The following is an 18,183-nucleotide window of genomic DNA, read 5'->3' as shown; positions in this document are numbered from 1 at the left end:
AAATCGATATCGTGAAGGTTAATTAGGAGTTCCGACATGGGAGTAATAAGGCCTACATCTCAAATATAAAAATAATAGGGTGATCACAAATTCTTGAAAACCTATTTATTTAAAAAAAAGATATGCACTCATCTATGTATTCCACTTCATTCTCATTAAGGCAAAATTTTTAGGTTAAGTATGTTATTAACTTAAAATTTTTTAGCGTAACTTTATTATTAATTAATCTTTTACTTACTCTTAGGTTGGGTTAATGTAAAATTAGGGTGGTCTTTCACTCTCTCTATAATTAGTTATGCTATTTATGGAGTGAAAATGATGTTACTTAAGAGAAATATAATGTAAGCCAATAGAAGAGAGCTGCAACTTCGTGGTGACGGCGGAGTAAATCAGTAAATGTAAGCAAATGACATTCCAACAAGGGTAAATTTTAGATTTTTAAATTATTATTTTTATTTTTAAAAATATCAAAATCATTCCTATTTTTTGTGAAAATGGCAAAAAAGAAAGGGTTGAGTCAATGAATTTTTTTTATCACAAAAAGAAAAATTAAAGAAGAATCTGAAATTAATCCTTCCAACAACACAGCATTCAAGTCTGTCCAACTAACTCATTAACAACCATACTGCTACGACAACAAATGTATCCCCATTTTGTTGTCCCATCAAGCCCAGTTCCACCACCCCCACCGTTGCATTGCATGATTCAGTTTCCACATGGTAAGGTTCTCAATTTCTGCGTATTTATTTATGTACATTTACTTATTCTAGGCACGGATATGGGGTCACGCAGATTCTGAGTATCGGCCTCTTCATAAGCACCAACCTCTTTATACTGCTGGTTTCAAGGTAATGAGTTTCTTGCATTCTTATAATTTTTTAAAATTATTAACGACTTTCTCATCTGCTTTTAGTTTTGCATTTGCTTCTCTAATATTTCAAGATCATTTTAGACTTCCCTTGCCTGTCCAGCACCGCTAAGCTATTGTCATTAGACTTTCTTTTAGCCATCGTAACTGGCGCTTTATTCTCCATCGTATTAATACTTGAGTTGACATTAAAGAGGTTTGCATTTTTCCTTTTTGTTTCAAGCAGCACATGCTCCATAGGATGGAATTTCTTCTTTCCTCTAATTTGAATTTTTCAAGTTAGAAATTTCTTCTTTCATTTTTGTTTGCATGTACACTAAAGAACTGGAACTCTTGTGTTGTTATACAAATGTCCAGTTTGCGGAGTCTTTGAGCTGTTCTAGTTTCTCTCGGGCCCAAAAAACATGAAGATTTTTGCAGCTCAAGTGGAGGAAGGAAAGGAGGGAAAAGATGGGAAGCCCTCAGTTGGTCCTGTTTATCGGAATTTGCTAGCCTCGAACGGCTTCCCTTCAGTAGACAGTGATTTAAATACTGCTTGGGATATCTTCAGGTATGTAAATGCTTTTTAATTCGACCAAAAGAAGTTAATTTTACTATAGTACATGCTATTCAATTGAAGTGGACAATGGGGTTGCTAATCCACTTGTCTCAAAGTCTTATGATCTTTCTGAGTTAATATTTTTGACAGACAATTTCCTTGATTTGTAGCATGTCTGTTCAGAAGTATCCAGGTAATAGGATGTTGGGCTGGCGTCCATTTGTTGATGGGAAGGTAAATATCTACTTGATGGCGTCAATGTTTCTTTTTTTTTTTTTGCCCTTTTGTCCTTTCGGAGCTCCGTTTATATTTTTCTTTTCTAACTTTGGCTGGTCTTCAGTTTGGGCCTTATGTTTGGAAAACTTACAAAGAAGTTTACGAGGAAGTTCTGCAGATTGTTTCAGCATTGCGAGCATCTGGGGCTGAACCTGTAAGCACACGCATATGTATTTGCCAGAAGTTTGTGATATGACTGCAAAATAAAAGTGAGAATTATGCTTTAATTTAAAAAAATAAAAAAATTTGTTACAGGGTTGTCGCGTTGGCATTTATGGAGCAAACTGCCCTCAGTGGGTTGAGGCAATGGAGGTCCGTTCTGACAAGTTTGATCTAATGTTGATTTATTCACTCTTTTTGGATGACTCTAAATTTTTCAATTTTGTGCAGGCTTGCAATGCCCTCAGTTTAATTTGTGTGCCTCTTTACGATACCCTCGGTAAATTCTCTCGAGAAACTTATTAGTTTTGGACTTCCAAATTCATTTTCTTTCTTGCATGAAAGAAGATTTTAGATTTTGACTGTGTACCTGAAAAACAAATTTTATCTCTTACTAGTAGTCTAGTATGCAGTCAATGGAGTTCGGTTGCTTTATGCAGTTTGTTTGATCTCCTCATGGGTTCTCTTGGATGCAGGGCCAGGGGCTGTGAATTTTATACTAGATCATGCAGAGATTGATTTTGTTTTTGTCCAAGATAAGAAAGTGAAAGAAGTAAGACTCAAAATACTCGATCTGCATTTTGGTTGTATAATACTAAGATTGTTCTAATTGATCATATACTCTGTATGCAGCTACTGAGTCCTGATTGTAGATCTGCTCAACGACTGAGAGGTTCAAATGAATAGTTGTTCAGTATTTTAACTTTGCTGAAACTACCAGAGGACATTTTACTGAGTTTGGTTGTGGTTGCAGTAATGGTATGCTTCACCTCATTGACAGCGGAGCAGAAGGAAATGGCTGTACAAACTGGGATTAAACCTTACTCATGGGATGAGTTCCTCCACTTGGTTAGTTTTCATCATTCTGTTTATGTGATTAATTTCTTAATATCATTTTTAATTAATTTCTTATTAAATTTGGTTAAATAATGGGAATTTCTCTATCTTTATCTCTCTAGCATTTGTTAAATCATTTATCACCATGACCAAATCGCTCAACAAACTGTAGCCCTATCTATTATTGAGGTTAGACAACTGTAACTTAAAGTTACAGCACTAAAATATTTGGTAAATATAGTTGCTATAGCTTGGAAGTTAAATTGATTTGATCAACCAATTTTTATGATGAAAAACTTATCATATCTTTATTATTTTTGTCAAAATTATTATTTAAAAGTTATGTTTACTGCATTATTTCACATTTGTAGCTTTTTTCTACAGTAACAACAACTTAAAAGGTACAGTACTTCAATGCCAAACAGAACCTATATATATGACATTACAAAATTTAAATAGTATCGTGTATTGAATTAAAATATTTCAACAAAATTTAGATTTTCATACCTTTTTCTAAATTTTTTAAAAATTATATTATTGTAAAACTCAGCTCCTTCTGTGTTGAATTCCTGGCTCCACTATTGAATTTACATGCATTAGTTTTTGTGAAGAGGGAAACTTGTTCACTTCCAAAATATTTCATTTTCATTATGTTCTGAAGCAAGATTTTTCATCCTAAGAATTATAGAATTATTCAATAATATGAGTTTCTCCCTGACTAAATCACCACGGCACGGGGTAATCCATAATGAACTTGATTAAAGAATATGCTCTCATTCCGATATTAGTATGCTTTTCTCTGTTATATTTCAACTTGAGAGTTTGTTATTTATCAGGGTAAAGTAAATGAAATGGAGATTTTGCCACCACAGCCTTTTAATCTTTGCACAATCATGTATTTGTTGGTTATCAGGGTAAAGTAAATGAAATGGAGATTTTGCCACCACAGCCTTTTAATATTTGCACAATCATGTATACTAGCGGAACCAGTGGAGATCCAAAAGGTGTTGTGTTAACACATGAAACAATTGCAACGTTTGTCAGTGGGGTTGATCTCTTTCTGGATCAATTTGAAGACAAGGTGAATATAGTGTTGGACCGTTTAACATTGATTTTACATGATATGATTTGGGTCCTCTTGTTCAAGTATTATCTAGAGTGGGAGGAAGTTTATACAATGAATCAGCTATTTATCATCTCCTCACAACAAACTCTGTTTATTTAGTGCTACCATTTTTATCTTTCTCTTCCCCTTCCTGAAGTACAATTTTTGTGACTTTACATAGATGACAGTGGATGACGTGTATCTGTCTTTCCTGCCTCTTGCTCATATTCTTGACCGCGTGATTGAGGAATATTTTTTCCGTAGGGGTGCTTCTGTTGGTTACTACCATGGGGTATGCTGCTGGAAATCTCGATTCTATTGTTGTGCTTTGAGTCATTCTTTGCAAGTGTAAGGTGTGCAGAAGAGAACAGTAAAGAATTAATATTAACAACAAAACTGAGTTTTTTAATGTTTGATTGATAGAAAATTTAAGATGCGAATTACTAAGTTTTGTTGCACTTGCTGTAGGTTTACTTCACATCTTATTTAGCTAATATTATGCATATTATCTTCTGTACTTCGCTTCACTTGAGGCATTCCACACATTCTGTGTCACTTACGTTTTTAAGGCATTCCATGCATTCTGTGTCACTTATGTTTTTAAGTACTTAATGTAAGTATATGTATGTTCATAAAAATATTCAGTTGAAAGTTTTGTTTCCTTTCTTAAGGATTTGAATGCATTGAGGGATGATTTGATGGAGTTGAAGCCAACACTTCTAGCGGGTGTGCCGCGGGTATTTGAAAAGATTCATGAAGGCAGGGAAACTTTCCTGGGCATTGGTCATTAGAAAACTTTGTAAGTTCATTGATTTTGAATTCAGAGAAACCAACTAACCAAATTAAAGTTTTTCTTTATTTCAGGTATAAAGAAAGCACTAGAAGAACTCAGACCTCTAAGGAGGCGAATTTTTGATGCCCTGTACAAATAGTAAAACGCTCTTCCCTCTAGTTAATAATGGTTCCTTCAAATAGCAATAGTTTTCTCTCTCTATTGAATGTTATTGCACCTTTTTACCATCATAGCATAATTATGATGCCGATGGTTGTTGTATTGATGTGCAGCAAACTTGCTTGGATGAATATGGGATATAAACAGAGAGAAGCATCACCGCTGGCAGATCTGTTAGCCTTCAGGAAGGTAGTGAATTTAAATCCTACAATCTGGTGAGGGTTCATAGTTCGTGAATTACCTTTTCATCCAACCTCAATGCCAACTCCAGCTTTCAGCACTGTGGAACCTTAATTAATTAGGTTTAAGTTTTAAGCTCTTGAAAGAACTTCCTTCAACTATCTGTATGTTGTTACTTTTTAACCAGGTCAAAGCCAGGTTAGGTGGCCGCCTTCGTCTAGTAATAAGTGGTGGTGCACCCTTGAGCACTGAGGTGGAAGAGTTCTTACGGGTTACTTGCTGTGCCTTTCTAGTCCAAGGCTATGGTAATGATATATGCCTATTCGCTGTAATGATTAAACCATAGACCATCTAGGACGTAAGAGTTGGGAGGTATTTGTGAGATAAAATAATTTTCAGATCAAGTTTGTGGATTTCTTAAACCTTTTATAGCTAAACAAACTACTGTAAAACTTTTATAGCTTTATTGAAGCCTTCTTCTCGTGACTTTTTATCAAAATATACAAAAATCTTAATGCTTTATATTAATTCTCCAAACCTACATTATCCTTCAGTCTCGCGTATGAGCATGACATTCAAACATATCATATTTCCCATGCATCTCTCATATTGGATTTTGGATTGTCCAGGTTTGACAGAAACATGTGGACCAACCACAGTTTGCTTTCCAGATGAAATGTGCATGGTTGGTACTGTTGGTCCAGTATCTGTATACAGTGAGCTTCGTCTGGAGGAGGTCCCAGAGATGGGCTACAGTCCGCTTGACGATCCACCTTGTGGTGAGGTATGCGTGAGAGGCAAGACTCTTTTTTCTGGGTATTACAAAAATCCAGATCTAACAAGAGAATCCATAATAGACGGGTGGTTTCATACAGGTTGATCAGTAACGTTTCCTGTCAATCCAAATTCTAAAAGAATTCTGATATTCAGTTCTGATACTAACATTCTCTGCCTTTCTCAGGGGATATAGGACAAATTTTACCCAATGGAGTTGTTAAGATCATTGATAGGAAAAAGAATCTTATAAAAATATCTCAGGGAGAGTATGTTGCACTTGAATATTTGGAAAATGTTTATTGCGTGGCTCCTATAATTGAAGACGTGAGCATTTCTTATAGTTCAGTTTCTTAGTGGAATCTATTGAAAATAAATTTTTATATTATTATTTAATATTTCGGTTTTCCTTAAAGATCTGGGTCTATGGGGACAGCCTCAAGTCAATGTTAGTTGCAGTAGTTGTGCCATGCGAAGAAGACACCAAAAAGTGGGCATACTCGAATGGTCATGCTGGTTCATTCCTGGAACTTTGTTCACTTGTTCAGCTACAAAATTATATCCTCTCAGAGCTGAAGAATGCAGCTGAGAGAAACAAGGTTATATTTGCCAACTGGGACACTGGCTGTTTTTCTCTGGTGCCTTAGAGATTTACTAGCGTTTTCTTTTACCTATATATCAGCATCAACTGTCAAATTTGAAACTGATCCATGACCCTTTTTTGGTTGTTGGCATGTAACCAGCTGAGGGGATTTGAACACATCAAAGGAGTCATCTTGGATCCTCGCCCATTTGACATGGAAAGAGATTTAGTGACTGCCACATTGAAGAAGAAAAGAAACAAACTGCTCATATATTATCAGGTAACAAAAATTACTCTCTGTTCTCCAATTTCTATTGCAACAATTGGTGATCTTACCGATAATCTAACAGATAATCCAACAATTGTGTACAGGTGGAAATTGATCAACTATATGAAAAACTGGCCCCGGGACGACGCTGATGAAATATGAGTACAATGTCGGTCGACTTTATCAACGAGAACTCAACTTGTTTTGTGCTTGCCCTTGCTTTACTAACAAAAGATTTTTAGTAACTTATTTTCTGTTTGAAAATAAAATTGTAAGAACAATCCTCTACTTCTATAGCCTTTTGCTTGATGTTGATGTATAAAAGTCGTGAACACCTCTTAAAAGAATGAGAGAATAAAATACAGACGGTTCATATATGTGATTAGTGTGTGTGTGTCTCCACATTTTTTTTTGAATGATTAGACTCACAAATCACAATTGATTATTTGTAGAGCTGGGAAAATTTAACACGACTCGATTATTCGACACGAACACGGTACAAATAAATGGGTATGAGTCGTCAAATTTGATATGATTATTAAATGGATGGGGTTCGGGTTGACATGATTTTTTTCGGTGGCAGATTAGAGTTAAAGTTCTTGACTCATTTATCTAAACAATGATATGATTATATTTTTTATTTTAAATTAATTTTTAAGTTCTTGTCAATAAAACTCAAATATTAAACATAATTATCTCTTTTTAATTTTTTTGGAAAGATGTATATATACACTATTTTATTTATAAAATTTTCTATAAATTTAGAACTTTAATAGTGTAAATGTGTAAAATATTAATATACATGTATATATTATGATATCGATATATAATATTATTTACATATGTATAATTTAAACTTTATTCAATGTAAATGTATAATATGTTGGGGGGTGTGTGTAACATTTGTTAAATATATAGATATTAAACGGATTATTGAGTAATTTATTTATTTTTTGTGTTGAGTTTGAATCTTAATATTTTAACACGATTATTAAATATGTCATATTTAGATAGACTTAAATTTAACACGATACGAATATAATCCGATGACCCATTTTGCATACTCTAATTATTTGCCTACAAAATTCTTCTTGCACCTGGCCCACACGATTACAGCGACCTCCAAAATCGAATACAATTATTATCGCCAAAGGCCCAAACGGTGCTGACAAAATAATAATTGACAATTAATTAAAAGCCCAAGACCTGTTCGATGCAAGGCCCGTGAAAAAGACTATTTTCACCTACAAGACCATTTTGTCAGGCCTGAACAAGACCAAGAGAACCCAAAAAAAAAAGTCTATTAAGCTTTCTTACTGAGTGGAGCTTTTAACATCCCTTCATAGTTCTTATGACGTTCCTTGTAATATTATTTCTTAAAATATCCTTACTTTAACTTATTAAATACACATTCATATATTAAAATGATCTATATTCCTAATACTGGGCATTCATTTTGATGTGGTTTTGACTTTTGTCAACAAAATGGGGACACAGAAGCACTTTTCTGTGCTTTTGATTTTTGAGTCCATGGAGAAGAAGTGCATTAGAAGAGTTTGAGAGAATGATACGAGTTAATCTTAAACCTGATCAAGTTGCTTTTTTGTATGTTCTTCTCGGCATGTGCACATTGGAGGTTGGTTGAAGAAGGTGAAAGGTGCTTTAATTATATGGAACCCAAATACGGAATCCGAGCTGAGATTGAGCATTATGCTTGCATGGCGTACCTCTATGGCAGTCGGTAGAGCTGGCCAGCTACACAAAGCAAAGAAAATGGATAAAAAGGAATGCCATTTGAGCCTGATATTGTAATTTGGAGCCTGCGACCGGCATTCTGCTCCGGAGCTAGAGGAGATTGCCGCATAGAGTATTTCTCAACTGCCAAACGACTGTTTGTTCATCATGATGAATATGGGTTTAATCAAGTTGAGGAAAAGGACGAAAGAGGAGTGAGTTGAAACCCTTCAAAAATTTGCAGTCTCATAGCAGCATTTCTATATCAATGCTGCAATGCGCCATCACTCATTAGAAGAGGCTCCACTACAGCCACGGTCAACTGAGTTTTTACTCTGTACGAGCAAGACTGTCTTTTTCCAGATACTAATTGCTGTCAAATTCACTCCAAATGCTTAGGTGTCTAAAGCTTGCTGCCCCTAATAGCGACGGCAATTGTTGAGCTCATATAAGTTTCGTACTCGCAATTGCTGAGTTCAATAAGGTCACAATTTAGATATAAACTAAATCCTATAACATTTTCTTCCAGCATCAAAAGATCTCGAAACACAACAATAACACATAATCATGCCAAAACAATCAAAAGCAACATAGCCATGACATCCGAAAACAAGCCAAGGGCCGATTCTACAAATACAAAAAGACAGTAACGGACATCCCTTCTCTAGGAAATGGTACATGGAATTATGCTAATATTTTCTTTCCATCTGATGCAGAAGTAGAATAGCTTTAATAGCAAGGTCTCCATCTCATCTCGAGACAAACAATATTACATGAGTCAAGGATCTAGATGGCATATACTTTATTTTCTGTTGTTCTCCCTCTCCTTTTCCCGCTTCCTGTAAAGCCTCTCAAGAACACGTTTAGCCTCACATTGAGGGAAGTTCGAAAGGTCATAGTAATGTGGTGCGATATCGATTAACCTGCAATTGGAAAATTATGATTATCAGATGATATTAACACACAAGATATGCTAGCAAACACACCATGCAACATCAGTAAAGATCCACAATAAGAAAAATGTCCGATTGGTGATTGAGCTCTTATGAAATAATTCACAGGGAAGAACAAGTACAGAACTCATCAATCAAGTTCAGGCTTAGGCTCTGTCAGAAGAATGCAGTTACAATTACTGTACATCAAGGAGAAGCAATACACCAGTAACTTGCAAGCTTACCATTCACCACGAACATCTGTCACCGTACGAATAAAGTTCCTGCTAGTTAGCACATACTCATTATAAATGACCCACTCTGGCTTGTGATCGAGGCAATTTGAAGGATGCAAGTGCACAACCTTGAAAATACATAAAACACAAAACATAATATTAGCATATAATTACAATTTGGGGTGAAAAACAAAGATGAACCAGGAACAGAAAGCAATATAAGAACTTGAAATTAGAAATGTCCAGAGAACAACTGAAAAGAGTGGCAACTCTGTACAATGAATCAACTTAATAAATCAACATACTTGGTTATCTTTAACTGTCAGATATTGTCCAGTGCGTTCTAGGTGAGCTACTTGCATGAAATATCCTGCCAACATAGCCTTTCTGATGTTGACATAGTAGTCCCGACTGTTAAAATCATTGCTGCATAACTTGAGGTTGAACCGTGCCATGATCCGAACTAGCTGTTGTCTAACATTATCAGCCGACTTCAATGCCCTATGATTGACAAAATTGTCATAACACCAAGATGGATCCTCATCTGCAAAAGGTTAAAAACAAAAAAAAAGAAAAAAGAAAATTTAGAATCAAATATGGAAATTAAACACTTTCACAAGAATCGAGAGGGCAAAAAATAGAAAATTAGTAAAAAATCTTACTGTTTTGCTTGTAAGCATGGTATACATTCAGGAGTGTAAGGTGATCCCCATCAATGTGACCAAACCTGGCTTTTGCTTCATCTGCAGCTTTCTGAGCCTCCCTAGGCCGGACAAAGCAATTGGGTACTAAAGAAAGAATATTTGGTTATCACAGAAGAGGCCCACGGTGGTCAGCAGATGCATAGAGGCGACGACACCATTTGCTTCATGAGAGAATACTGAGAAACTGCAACTATCTGCATCAGCACTTACTTAGAATCCTATGGTGCATGCCAACCAGGGGCATGGATCCCAGACAAGACAGTTGCTGATGACAACCTAAGTGGACACTTTAACTATTTAACCGCATACATGTATACCAATGTACACATGAAAGCAGTTAAAAAACTATCACCACATAGACATAGTGTCTGTGTGGGCTGGACATATAGGGATGTTCTCAATTATGACGCATCCCAACAGCACCTACCTCCTAACCTTATTAAGACCTGACTTGAGACAGACACAAAATAAATAACAAGATAGGAAAAAATACCTGAAAGCATGGCAGAAATTGAAAGAATTTCATTTGAGCAGTTGTATTTAGGACTCTCAACGAGCATCTTCGACATTTGAGGATCTAGTGGAAATTCACTCATCTTCTCCCCCATTTCAGTCAGGTTTCCATCATCGTCCAGTGCTCCCAAATAATTCAAAACTTCTAATGCTCGCATCAGTGTCTCAGGAGCAGGAGGGTCCATAAAATCAAAATGCACTAAATCATCAATACCCAGCTTCTTTAATGTAAGGACTGTATTTGCAAGGTTTGAACGTAATATTTCTGGATATGTCTGCGGCTGCAGATCATTATTAAAACTTTTCTCAGTGTAGAGTCGGAAACATTTTCCTGGCTGAGTTCTTCCAGCACGCCCAGACCGCTGATGTGCACTTGCTTTCGATATTGGAGAAACCAATAACGATTCCACACGCACACGTGGATTATAAACTTTTTGTTTAGCAAAACCTGGGTCTATAACATAAACTATCCCATCTATGGTCAAAGAAGTTTCTGCTATGTTTGTAGAGACCACAATCTTTCTTCCAGGGGGGCCACCTTCCTTACTTGGAGGTGGAGCAGGTTCAAATATTTTTTGCTGCATGGCTGGAGGAAGGGTTGAATACAAAGGCACTACTTTTACAGGACCCACTTGGTCACCCATGTTAGTAATTTCCTTTGTTATTTTGCGGCATGCATCTTCTATCTCCTCCTCTCCAGTCAGGAAAACAAGTATATCACCAGAAGGTTCACACATGTGTATCTGCACAACGGTCCTTATGGCTGCCTCAAGGTAGTCCCTCTCAGGTTCCTGGGTATAAAAAATTTCCACTGGATGAAGCCTACCTGGAACCTTCATGAGAGGCGCACCGTAAAAATAACCCTGAAACTTTTCAGCCTCAAGGGTTGCACTCATTACTACCAACTTCAGATCTGGTCTATTTTTCAACACTTCTTTCAAAAGTCCAAATAGCACGTCTGTGGCCAGAGTTCTTTCGTGAGCCTCATCAAGAACAATTACCTTGTATCTTTCCAAAAGTGGATCTGTCATTGCCTCTCTTAAAAGCATACCATCTGTTAGATACCTGCCACCCAATAAAACACAAAAACACAGACTCATCACTTCAGTCCCAAAAAAAAAAAAAGGGACTTCTAAACCAGAGAACCCCAACTGAACTTACTTCAAAACTGTTCTTGCACTACTGCAATCTTCAAAACGAATGCTATAACCAACCTCTTCTCCAATGGTTACATCCATCTCTTCAGCCACTCGACGAGAAACAGACATAGCAGCCACTCTTCGAGGCTGAGTGCAAGCAATCATCATCTTCCTACGTCTATCAGGGGTTTCTATATCAACACCTTCCAGTACAAACTGAGGAATCTGTACAACAGCAAATAATAGTCACCACCCACATTCCATTATGTAACTTATTAGCATCCCATACTAATGCAATTTGATTGTAGAATAAAATCTCCATCCAGCCAAGTAACTAACAAAGATAAGACTGGGACCATCAAAAATAAAAAATAAAAACTGCTTCGTTTTGCTTGTCACTACCCATTATTACAAAATAAACGGTGTACTATGGGTGCACCTGAAGTCAATTTGGGTCAGTTTTGGGGGATTTCAGCACTTGTTGGTTACAATAGCTCCTTAATTATAACCACAAGAAATCCAGATTCTAAGGAACTAATGCAACAAGAATTTATTAGGGGAAAAAAAAAATTTTACATGCCATATCCTTATCAAACGACTTCAAAAACATATATGTTCCAGATTCAGATTCTTTCTAACATTAAGACATCTTTCTCAACTAAAATTTCTCATCAATTTCTAACAAAGTACGCAATTGAGCTTTCTCTCCATCCAAGCACTATACTCGCTATCTAGAATTTTAATGTAGATATTCAGAAGTTGAGAAACTGAAAAGCCTTATACAGGGAAATCCATGTGATGACGGAAAAAGGTTTTGAGTCAGAAGAAAAAACAGATACCGACACCAGAGCTAAGTGGTTGTGAATATAAGGAAGAAAATACGGTAAATGCTATATTATGAAACTGAAGTGCAATACTTACTAGATACAAAGCCTAAAAGGAAAAATAGGCGTAAAATGCCAGTTAGTCCAGTTCACAATATTCCTGAACCCCCAGACCCAACAGTCTCAACCAAAACGGGTTAGACAGCTAGAATCCAAAACAAACTGAACCAGATTGCTCAGCTAGTTTCAGCTCATCATGTTAACTGAACATGAATTGGTAAGTACCGCATCGAGAAAAGCTAACCTGTGATAAGCATAACCGTGCAAACACTTTGAAAACAAAATCCTTAGCACCAACACCATCTTAATACACCCTACTTTAGACACTACTCCAATACTCCCTCCTCGTTCAACAATAACCCACCAATTCATAAATTTAAAGAATATAAATAAAAAAAGAATTTAAAATAAGCTATCAAATCCAAACAAAAGTAAATCTGTCGTTACTTGTAGGGTCGTAATGTGTCAAATTTGAAAACTAACCTGAGTGGTTTTACCACTACCGGTCTCACCAACCAATATTATAACTTGATTGGCTTTCAAGACTTGCAAAAATTCCTCTTTTTGCTGCCAGACAGGCAAAGACTTGCGCTTCTCCAGTATCTCATAGTACCTCTGCGAGTACGGCTTCCCATTCCACCTATTAATCAAACTGTTATTGTTGTTCATCATCGCACCGGGACCGACGCCGTTTGTTTTGACTAGCTTCGCTGAGACCGAGGTCTCGTCCACCACGTCAAACAAGCTCACCTTCCGCTTCCTCTCCGTTCCCATCCAATACGACGTCGCAGGGTACCGTAGAGAGGCCGAGCGAAGAAATTATTAAAAACGACGAGAATAATACAAACCCTAGGACGAAGTTTTACGTTTGAAAACAAAAAGATGGAGGCTAGGGTAAATACAGCCCGAGTAGTTTAAAGCGAAAGAAGGCAAGGGAAGTTTCGAGATTTACTGAAATGTCCTCGTTTTTATTTTTTATTATTTGGTCTCAACCGACAGGACAGCCCGAACCGATTCAATTCAGGCTGGATATTGTTTGGGCCACACCACTAGAAGAAGTTAATGAATCTTTTATTTTTAAAGACACCCGCGTTGAAAGCTGAGAAGGTTCACCAAAAACTTAGTTCGATAAATAAAAGAATAAAAAATAAACTCTTTTCCAAAAAATCCTTAAAATAGAAGTAACTTTTTTTTTTTATCAAATTTAACCACCCTTAATTTTTTGATAATATAGTTATAGTACTTCTATTTTTTCAATAATAATGATATTAAAAATAATATAATATTATTTGAAAATAAAAAATTTACTCTTCAATATTAAAGAGAAGGAAGAATAATTTTACTTAAAAAGCCTTTTGAAACTTCATTTGTTGATGTGGCTTTTCAAATAAGAAGTGAAATCAAATAAGATGTGAAATCTTATTTAAAGAGACTTTTGATGCCATTTTGACTATCAATTCATCACTTGTCAATTGTCATACTATGATTTATTACTTTATATGCTGATAATTTATTAAATCTTAACTACTAATATAATTTATGGTTGATTTTTTTTAATATGCTTACAATTTTTTTTCATATACTTACAAAAATTATGTTTTAATAGATAATAATAAATAAATAAATAAAATGAAACTATGCTTTCCAGATAACATTTGAACCTTGTTTTTCCAAAGTGAGGTTGTATTCATCCATTTTATAGTAAACATAATTAAAAAAAAAACTTCAAAAGAGTTTAGTAATTTATGTATAATTATTTTTAAGGTGGGTTATTTGCACTCTAAAAAATATTTTGGACATCAAATTTTAATAAAAAATTTAATTATAAAAATATTCCTAATATAATTTGCTAAACAGGACAATTGAACTTAAGTTAATTGAAGACCCTTGAAACTGTTTAGGAACACAATTTCTTTTTTCTTTTTGAGAAAATTCAAACCAATTATCCGACCATAAACACAAAACTTTGCTCAACTTCAAAACTATATTATAAATCATTGGAAAAAAAAAAGATTCAACAAATTGAGAACAACCAAATACAATAAACTTATTTATATATGCAGAGAAAACGAGCTTCACGTTGAAAAATGAGAGCTAAAAATTCAGTCTTTGAAAAAAGAAAAAAGAAAATCAATAGCCTCAAGACGATTAGAATATTCAAATTGTGATTCAATCAAGATAATGTTCTCTCAATGTATATATACAATGCTCTCTTTCTCTCTCTCCATATATATATATATATACACACACACAATGCTCCCTCTCTCTCTCTCTCTCTCTCTCTCTCTCTCTCTCTCTCTCTCTATATATATATATATATATATACAATCATTATCAGGTGTGCTCGCATTTCTTTTAATGCAGATGGTTTAAGAGAGTTAAAAGCATATCTGCATGAAAAAAAAAAAAATTGACGGCGCCTGCACTAGAGAATGATACACACACAAAAAAGGGGTTCTTTCTTTCTTTCTTTTTTGAAGAGAAGTGAATTTTTGTTAAAAAAAATTAGAATATTTTCTTCATATCAATAAGAAATTAATGGAATGACATTATGATCTTTACAAGTTTCTATTATCTTTGAGATTTTGACAAGATCAAATAAAGATAATTAGTTGTTACAGAAAAATAGCACGGCCTCAATTAATTATTCTATGAAATCCAGTGTCCCACTGTGTGTATTAGAACCACACACAACTTGAAAAGGCATATTGGATTATTCGCGACAGTGGCCCCTTAAGCTATTTCACTGATATGTATATTGATTACTAACCCCACAACAGTTTTTATTGCGTACGTGTTTCAGAGTGTGGCTAACAAACAATTATTAACGTAGTCATTATACAACTTTTATTTTTTTCACCGTAAAATAAGTTGGATTTGAGAATGACTAAATTCGTAGAGTGTAGATCTATCATTGATGTCCATGAATAGATCAGTGACTACAAATTAGATTAGCACTGTGGCTTTGAGAGGCAGAAATGCCCGAACCTTGTCCGGCAGTCAAAAGAGCAACCCTATCTAAATCGGGAGTGTTTTTGCTGTTCTGCCAACACCAGCATGATTCAGTAGCCGGAACAAAACGACATTTTTTTCTTACAAATCCATCGATATTACGGATGCACAATAGCAGCTTATAATTACATCAACAACTAACGACCAAAAAAGATAAACAATGAGATTTTACTTGTACACAACTTGCAAGTACTCGCCAAATAAAAACAGAAGAAAGACTTGTACGTATAATCTATCACCCTAATTACCTAAAACAAAACGCAGAACAATCATAGAAACGATAAACCTACCGATTAATACATGTCTGCATAACGTGTGATAGGATAGCTTTCAATCTCGATAAAGTTATGGAATTAGGATTTGCTACTGGTACAAGCTATGCCGTCATTCCCAGCCAAAATCTGGTACTTGTCTCTTCTTGTAAGCTTAGTGCATTCAAAACCCAATGCCTTGCCAAGCTCACTTTGCACATAATTGGCCACATCAAATCTTGATTCATTGCCGTCTTGACACATGGACAGTCCTGATACCCCCTCAAGCAACTGCATGGTGTAGCCTGGTGACGGATTCATGAGAAAGAAAAACGGGTCCAAGCATTTGAGCCCACCAGCAGTCGTACCGTAGAACATGGTAACATGGGAGTTACTAGCCACAGGGATTATATTATCACTCATTTCAGCGAACAAAGGGCTGAATCTTAAGAGATACGGTTCCCTACATGTGGTCCCTTCTGGGCAAATAACTAAGTCCCCTTGATTTAATAAGCTCTTCACCAGCTTAGCATCTTGATCCCTGTTTCTTGTCATTCGGACGGTTTTGATAGGGGCTAAGATCTCTGACATTCTGCTCAGGCTGTAGGTAACGGCTGTCACATTTTTCTTTAACGCAAAAGATAGGTATAGAGGATCTAATAATGTCCTATGGTTACAAACATAAAGAGTACGCTCGGTTTTTTGGCAATCCCTGGAATTTTGAAATGAACGGGATGTTTTTGGTTTAGTAATTACTGTGAAGCGCAAGCCAGAGAATATCAGTGTGGGGGTGGAAATCTCAAAGGGTAGGGTTAAAGCGACAAAGGACCTGATGATAGCGACAACGAGACCAAATGGAAACCACATGAACATGGCTAGACAATCTGATAGCGCTGGTCTAAAAGCCAGTCTACCATCGTGGAAAATGAGTGGCTTTGGGTATTTGTCCCTTGATAGGTGTTGCCAGCTCCGCTTGTCAGTGCTTCTCACCAAGTAAACCTCCTGTATTGCAAGTGCAACAATGCACGATAACAACACATTAATATTTTGATATGAAATAAATTAAAGTCAAGTCAGAACGAAAAGAGTATACCAAAAAAAAAACTCACATTACACTGCTGAAGGAACAACTTGTAGTGATCAAGTGACGAGTTTAGGGAACTAATGCCGATAACATCACCACTGTTTTCTTGTTTAATTATCTCCTGTAAAACAAGAATGTTTTTCTTTTTATCTTCCATGAGTCCGACAAAGTAACCACAAAAAACCTTCAGCTCTCTTCCAACCACAAGATCAATATCCAAATAATCTCTTAAGAAACTATCAATCATAACCTGAGGCATATTACTCACGGCCACCGTTTTGCCTCCTTTCTTCAATACCTCAAATATTTCTAATCCCACGTTCTCCAAGAAGAACTTCGGCAGAACTGCTCTTCCAACTCTGAAGTTGTCTTTTTTGACCCAGAAGAAGGATACCATGACCATTATCTTCAAGCCCATTTCTTCACCAGCTAAACAAATAAGTGGGTACAAAATGAATAAAAGGAAAGCCCTTATGAGCCCTCCTGCTTCAAAGGCTACAAGCATGAAATATGGAAACAAAGACGATGATTTTAGTAAAAACCCCTCCACGTTAAAGATCAAGGTTCGCTCTGACACCTGGTCTGATATGTGAACAAGAGAAGTGTACTTTTGATATTTACTACTGCCACTATGAGTTGCATGGAGGTTGCTGACACTTCTGTGGAGAGCTTTAGGGTTCCTAAACTGTCCGAAGACTGTGCGAATAAAAAAGAAGAAAAGGGTTTTAAAAAATGAGAATTTGATGGTTGGACACATCTTAGATATTTGTTTGTATCCGAACGCGAGGTATTGTGAACTGAATTTGATATAACGTACAGAGAAGTGAGAACCTTATGCCCTTTTATAGAATGAACGTTTGAGAATGCCCTCACACTTTTTAAATTATTACAAGCATGCCATTTTCTTGACTCGCTGACTTTTATTTTGATGGAAGAAGTCAACCACGACTGTGCTGCTGCTGCCTTTTCCGCTTTCGGTGTCTAAGCTGCAGTTTAGGGAAAAGTAATGAGAGTTGAAACAAGGTTAAAGATTAATTAGCGACCCCGCCGCGTTGGGACTTTTCAGAGAGAGAGAGAGAATAAACGGAGGTGTGTCCGTGTTTGTATCAATGATGTGAATGATATTAGTTGAATTGAAGCTACATAGTAACGTA

The 18,183-nt window shown here is 36.0% G+C and overlaps 3 protein-coding genes across 9 annotated transcripts; 1 reads left to right on the top strand and 2 right to left on the bottom strand.

The window, feature by feature from the left end:
• The first annotated feature begins 607 nt into the window (after positions 1-607).
• Positions 608-6,917, top strand: LOC102614799 (long chain acyl-CoA synthetase 1). 4 transcript variants are annotated; one of them, XM_025093073.2, is made up of 21 exons: positions 608-719; positions 793-848; positions 1,226-1,418; positions 1,577-1,640; positions 1,747-1,836; positions 1,938-1,994; positions 2,073-2,121; positions 2,318-2,394; positions 2,475-2,514; positions 2,596-2,690; positions 3,592-3,759; positions 3,965-4,075; positions 4,455-4,542; positions 4,648-4,714; positions 4,849-4,924; positions 5,103-5,220; positions 5,545-5,790; positions 5,877-6,016; positions 6,106-6,288; positions 6,433-6,552; positions 6,645-6,917. In XM_025093073.2, exons 3-21 carry the CDS (start codon positions 1,273-1,275, stop codon positions 6,690-6,692), a joined length of 1,983 nt encoding a protein of 660 aa, XP_024948841.2. In that variant the 5' UTR covers positions 608-719; positions 793-848; positions 1,226-1,272; the 3' UTR covers positions 6,693-6,917. The 4 variants fall into 4 exon arrangements, with proteins under 4 accessions (XP_024948841.2, XP_024948844.2, XP_052294397.1 ...); XM_025093076.2 differs by adding an exon at positions 953-1,064 and having other exon boundaries at positions 668-848; XM_052438437.1 differs by having other exon boundaries at positions 668-848; positions 1,191-1,418.
• A 1,856-nt stretch (positions 6,918-8,773) lies between these two features.
• LOC102614514 (probable pre-mRNA-splicing factor ATP-dependent RNA helicase DEAH2) lies at positions 8,774-13,616 on the bottom strand. 4 transcript variants are annotated; one of them, XM_006492305.4, is made up of 7 exons: positions 13,166-13,608; positions 11,821-12,023; positions 10,640-11,724; positions 10,105-10,230; positions 9,748-9,986; positions 9,452-9,570; positions 8,774-9,197 (listed from the first exon to the last, which is right to left on the bottom strand). In XM_006492305.4, the coding sequence occupies exons 1-7, from the start codon at positions 13,454-13,456 to the stop codon at positions 9,077-9,079; spliced, it is 2,184 nt and encodes a 727-aa protein (XP_006492368.2). In that variant the 5' UTR covers positions 13,457-13,608; the 3' UTR covers positions 8,774-9,076. The 4 variants fall into 4 exon arrangements, 2 of the variants coding, with proteins under 2 accessions (XP_006492368.2, XP_024948814.2); XR_003062461.2 differs by lacking the exons at positions 8,774-9,197; positions 9,452-9,570 and having other exon boundaries at positions 9,919-9,986; positions 10,105-10,322; positions 13,166-13,616; XR_003062460.2 differs by lacking the exons at positions 8,774-9,197; positions 9,452-9,570 and having other exon boundaries at positions 9,919-9,986; positions 10,105-10,340; positions 13,166-13,615.
• Positions 13,617-15,570: 1,954 nt separating this feature from the next.
• On the bottom strand, positions 15,571-17,831 carry LOC102614224 (probable glycerol-3-phosphate acyltransferase 3). Its single transcript, XM_025093044.2, has 2 exons — positions 17,055-17,831; positions 15,571-16,947 (listed from the first exon to the last, which is right to left on the bottom strand). Exons 1-2 carry the CDS (start codon positions 17,784-17,786, stop codon positions 16,048-16,050), a joined length of 1,632 nt encoding a protein of 543 aa, XP_024948812.2. The 5' UTR covers positions 17,787-17,831; the 3' UTR covers positions 15,571-16,047.
• Between the last annotated feature and the right edge of the window lie 352 nt (positions 17,832-18,183).

The sequence above is a fragment of the Citrus sinensis genome, chromosome 3 (assembly GCF_022201045.2).
Source record: "Citrus sinensis cultivar Valencia sweet orange chromosome 3, DVS_A1.0, whole genome shotgun sequence".
NCBI classification, from domain to species: domain Eukaryota; kingdom Viridiplantae; phylum Streptophyta; class Magnoliopsida; order Sapindales; family Rutaceae; genus Citrus; species Citrus sinensis.
The sequence above is the reverse complement of the archived record's forward strand: the minus strand, read 5'-3'. Positions and strand labels throughout refer to the sequence as shown.

Bases quoted from the DNA above. Each gene is read 5' to 3' on its own strand.
- LOC102614224 (XM_025093044.2), bottom strand. From the start codon at position 17,786: ATGTGTCCAACCATCAAATTCTCATTTTTTAAAACCCTTTTCTTCTTT. The intron at 16,948-17,054 runs GTGAGTTTTTTT...CTTGCAATACAG, and splicing joins TGTTCCTTCAGCAGTGTAAT to GAGGTTTACTTGGTGAGAAG.
- LOC102614799 (XM_025093073.2), top strand. From the start codon at position 1,273: ATGAAGATTTTTGCAGCTCAAGTGGAGGAAGGAAAGGAGGGAAAAGAT. The intron at 1,837-1,937 runs GTAAGCACACGC...AATTTGTTACAG, and splicing joins GAGCATCTGGGGCTGAACCT to GGTTGTCGCGTTGGCATTTA. The intron at 1,995-2,072 runs GTCCGTTCTGAC...AATTTTGTGCAG, and splicing joins AGTGGGTTGAGGCAATGGAG to GCTTGCAATGCCCTCAGTTT.
- LOC102614514 (XM_006492305.4), bottom strand. From the start codon at position 13,456: ATGGGAACGGAGAGGAAGCGGAAGGTGAGCTTGTTTGACGTGGTGGAC. The intron at 10,231-10,639 runs GTATTTTTTCCT...TTCTTTCTTTAG, and splicing joins AATTTCTGCCATGCTTTCAG to TACCCAATTGCTTTGTCCGG. The intron at 9,571-9,747 runs GTATGTTGATTT...TGTATTTTCAAG, and splicing joins TGACAGTTAAAGATAACCAA to GTTGTGCACTTGCATCCTTC.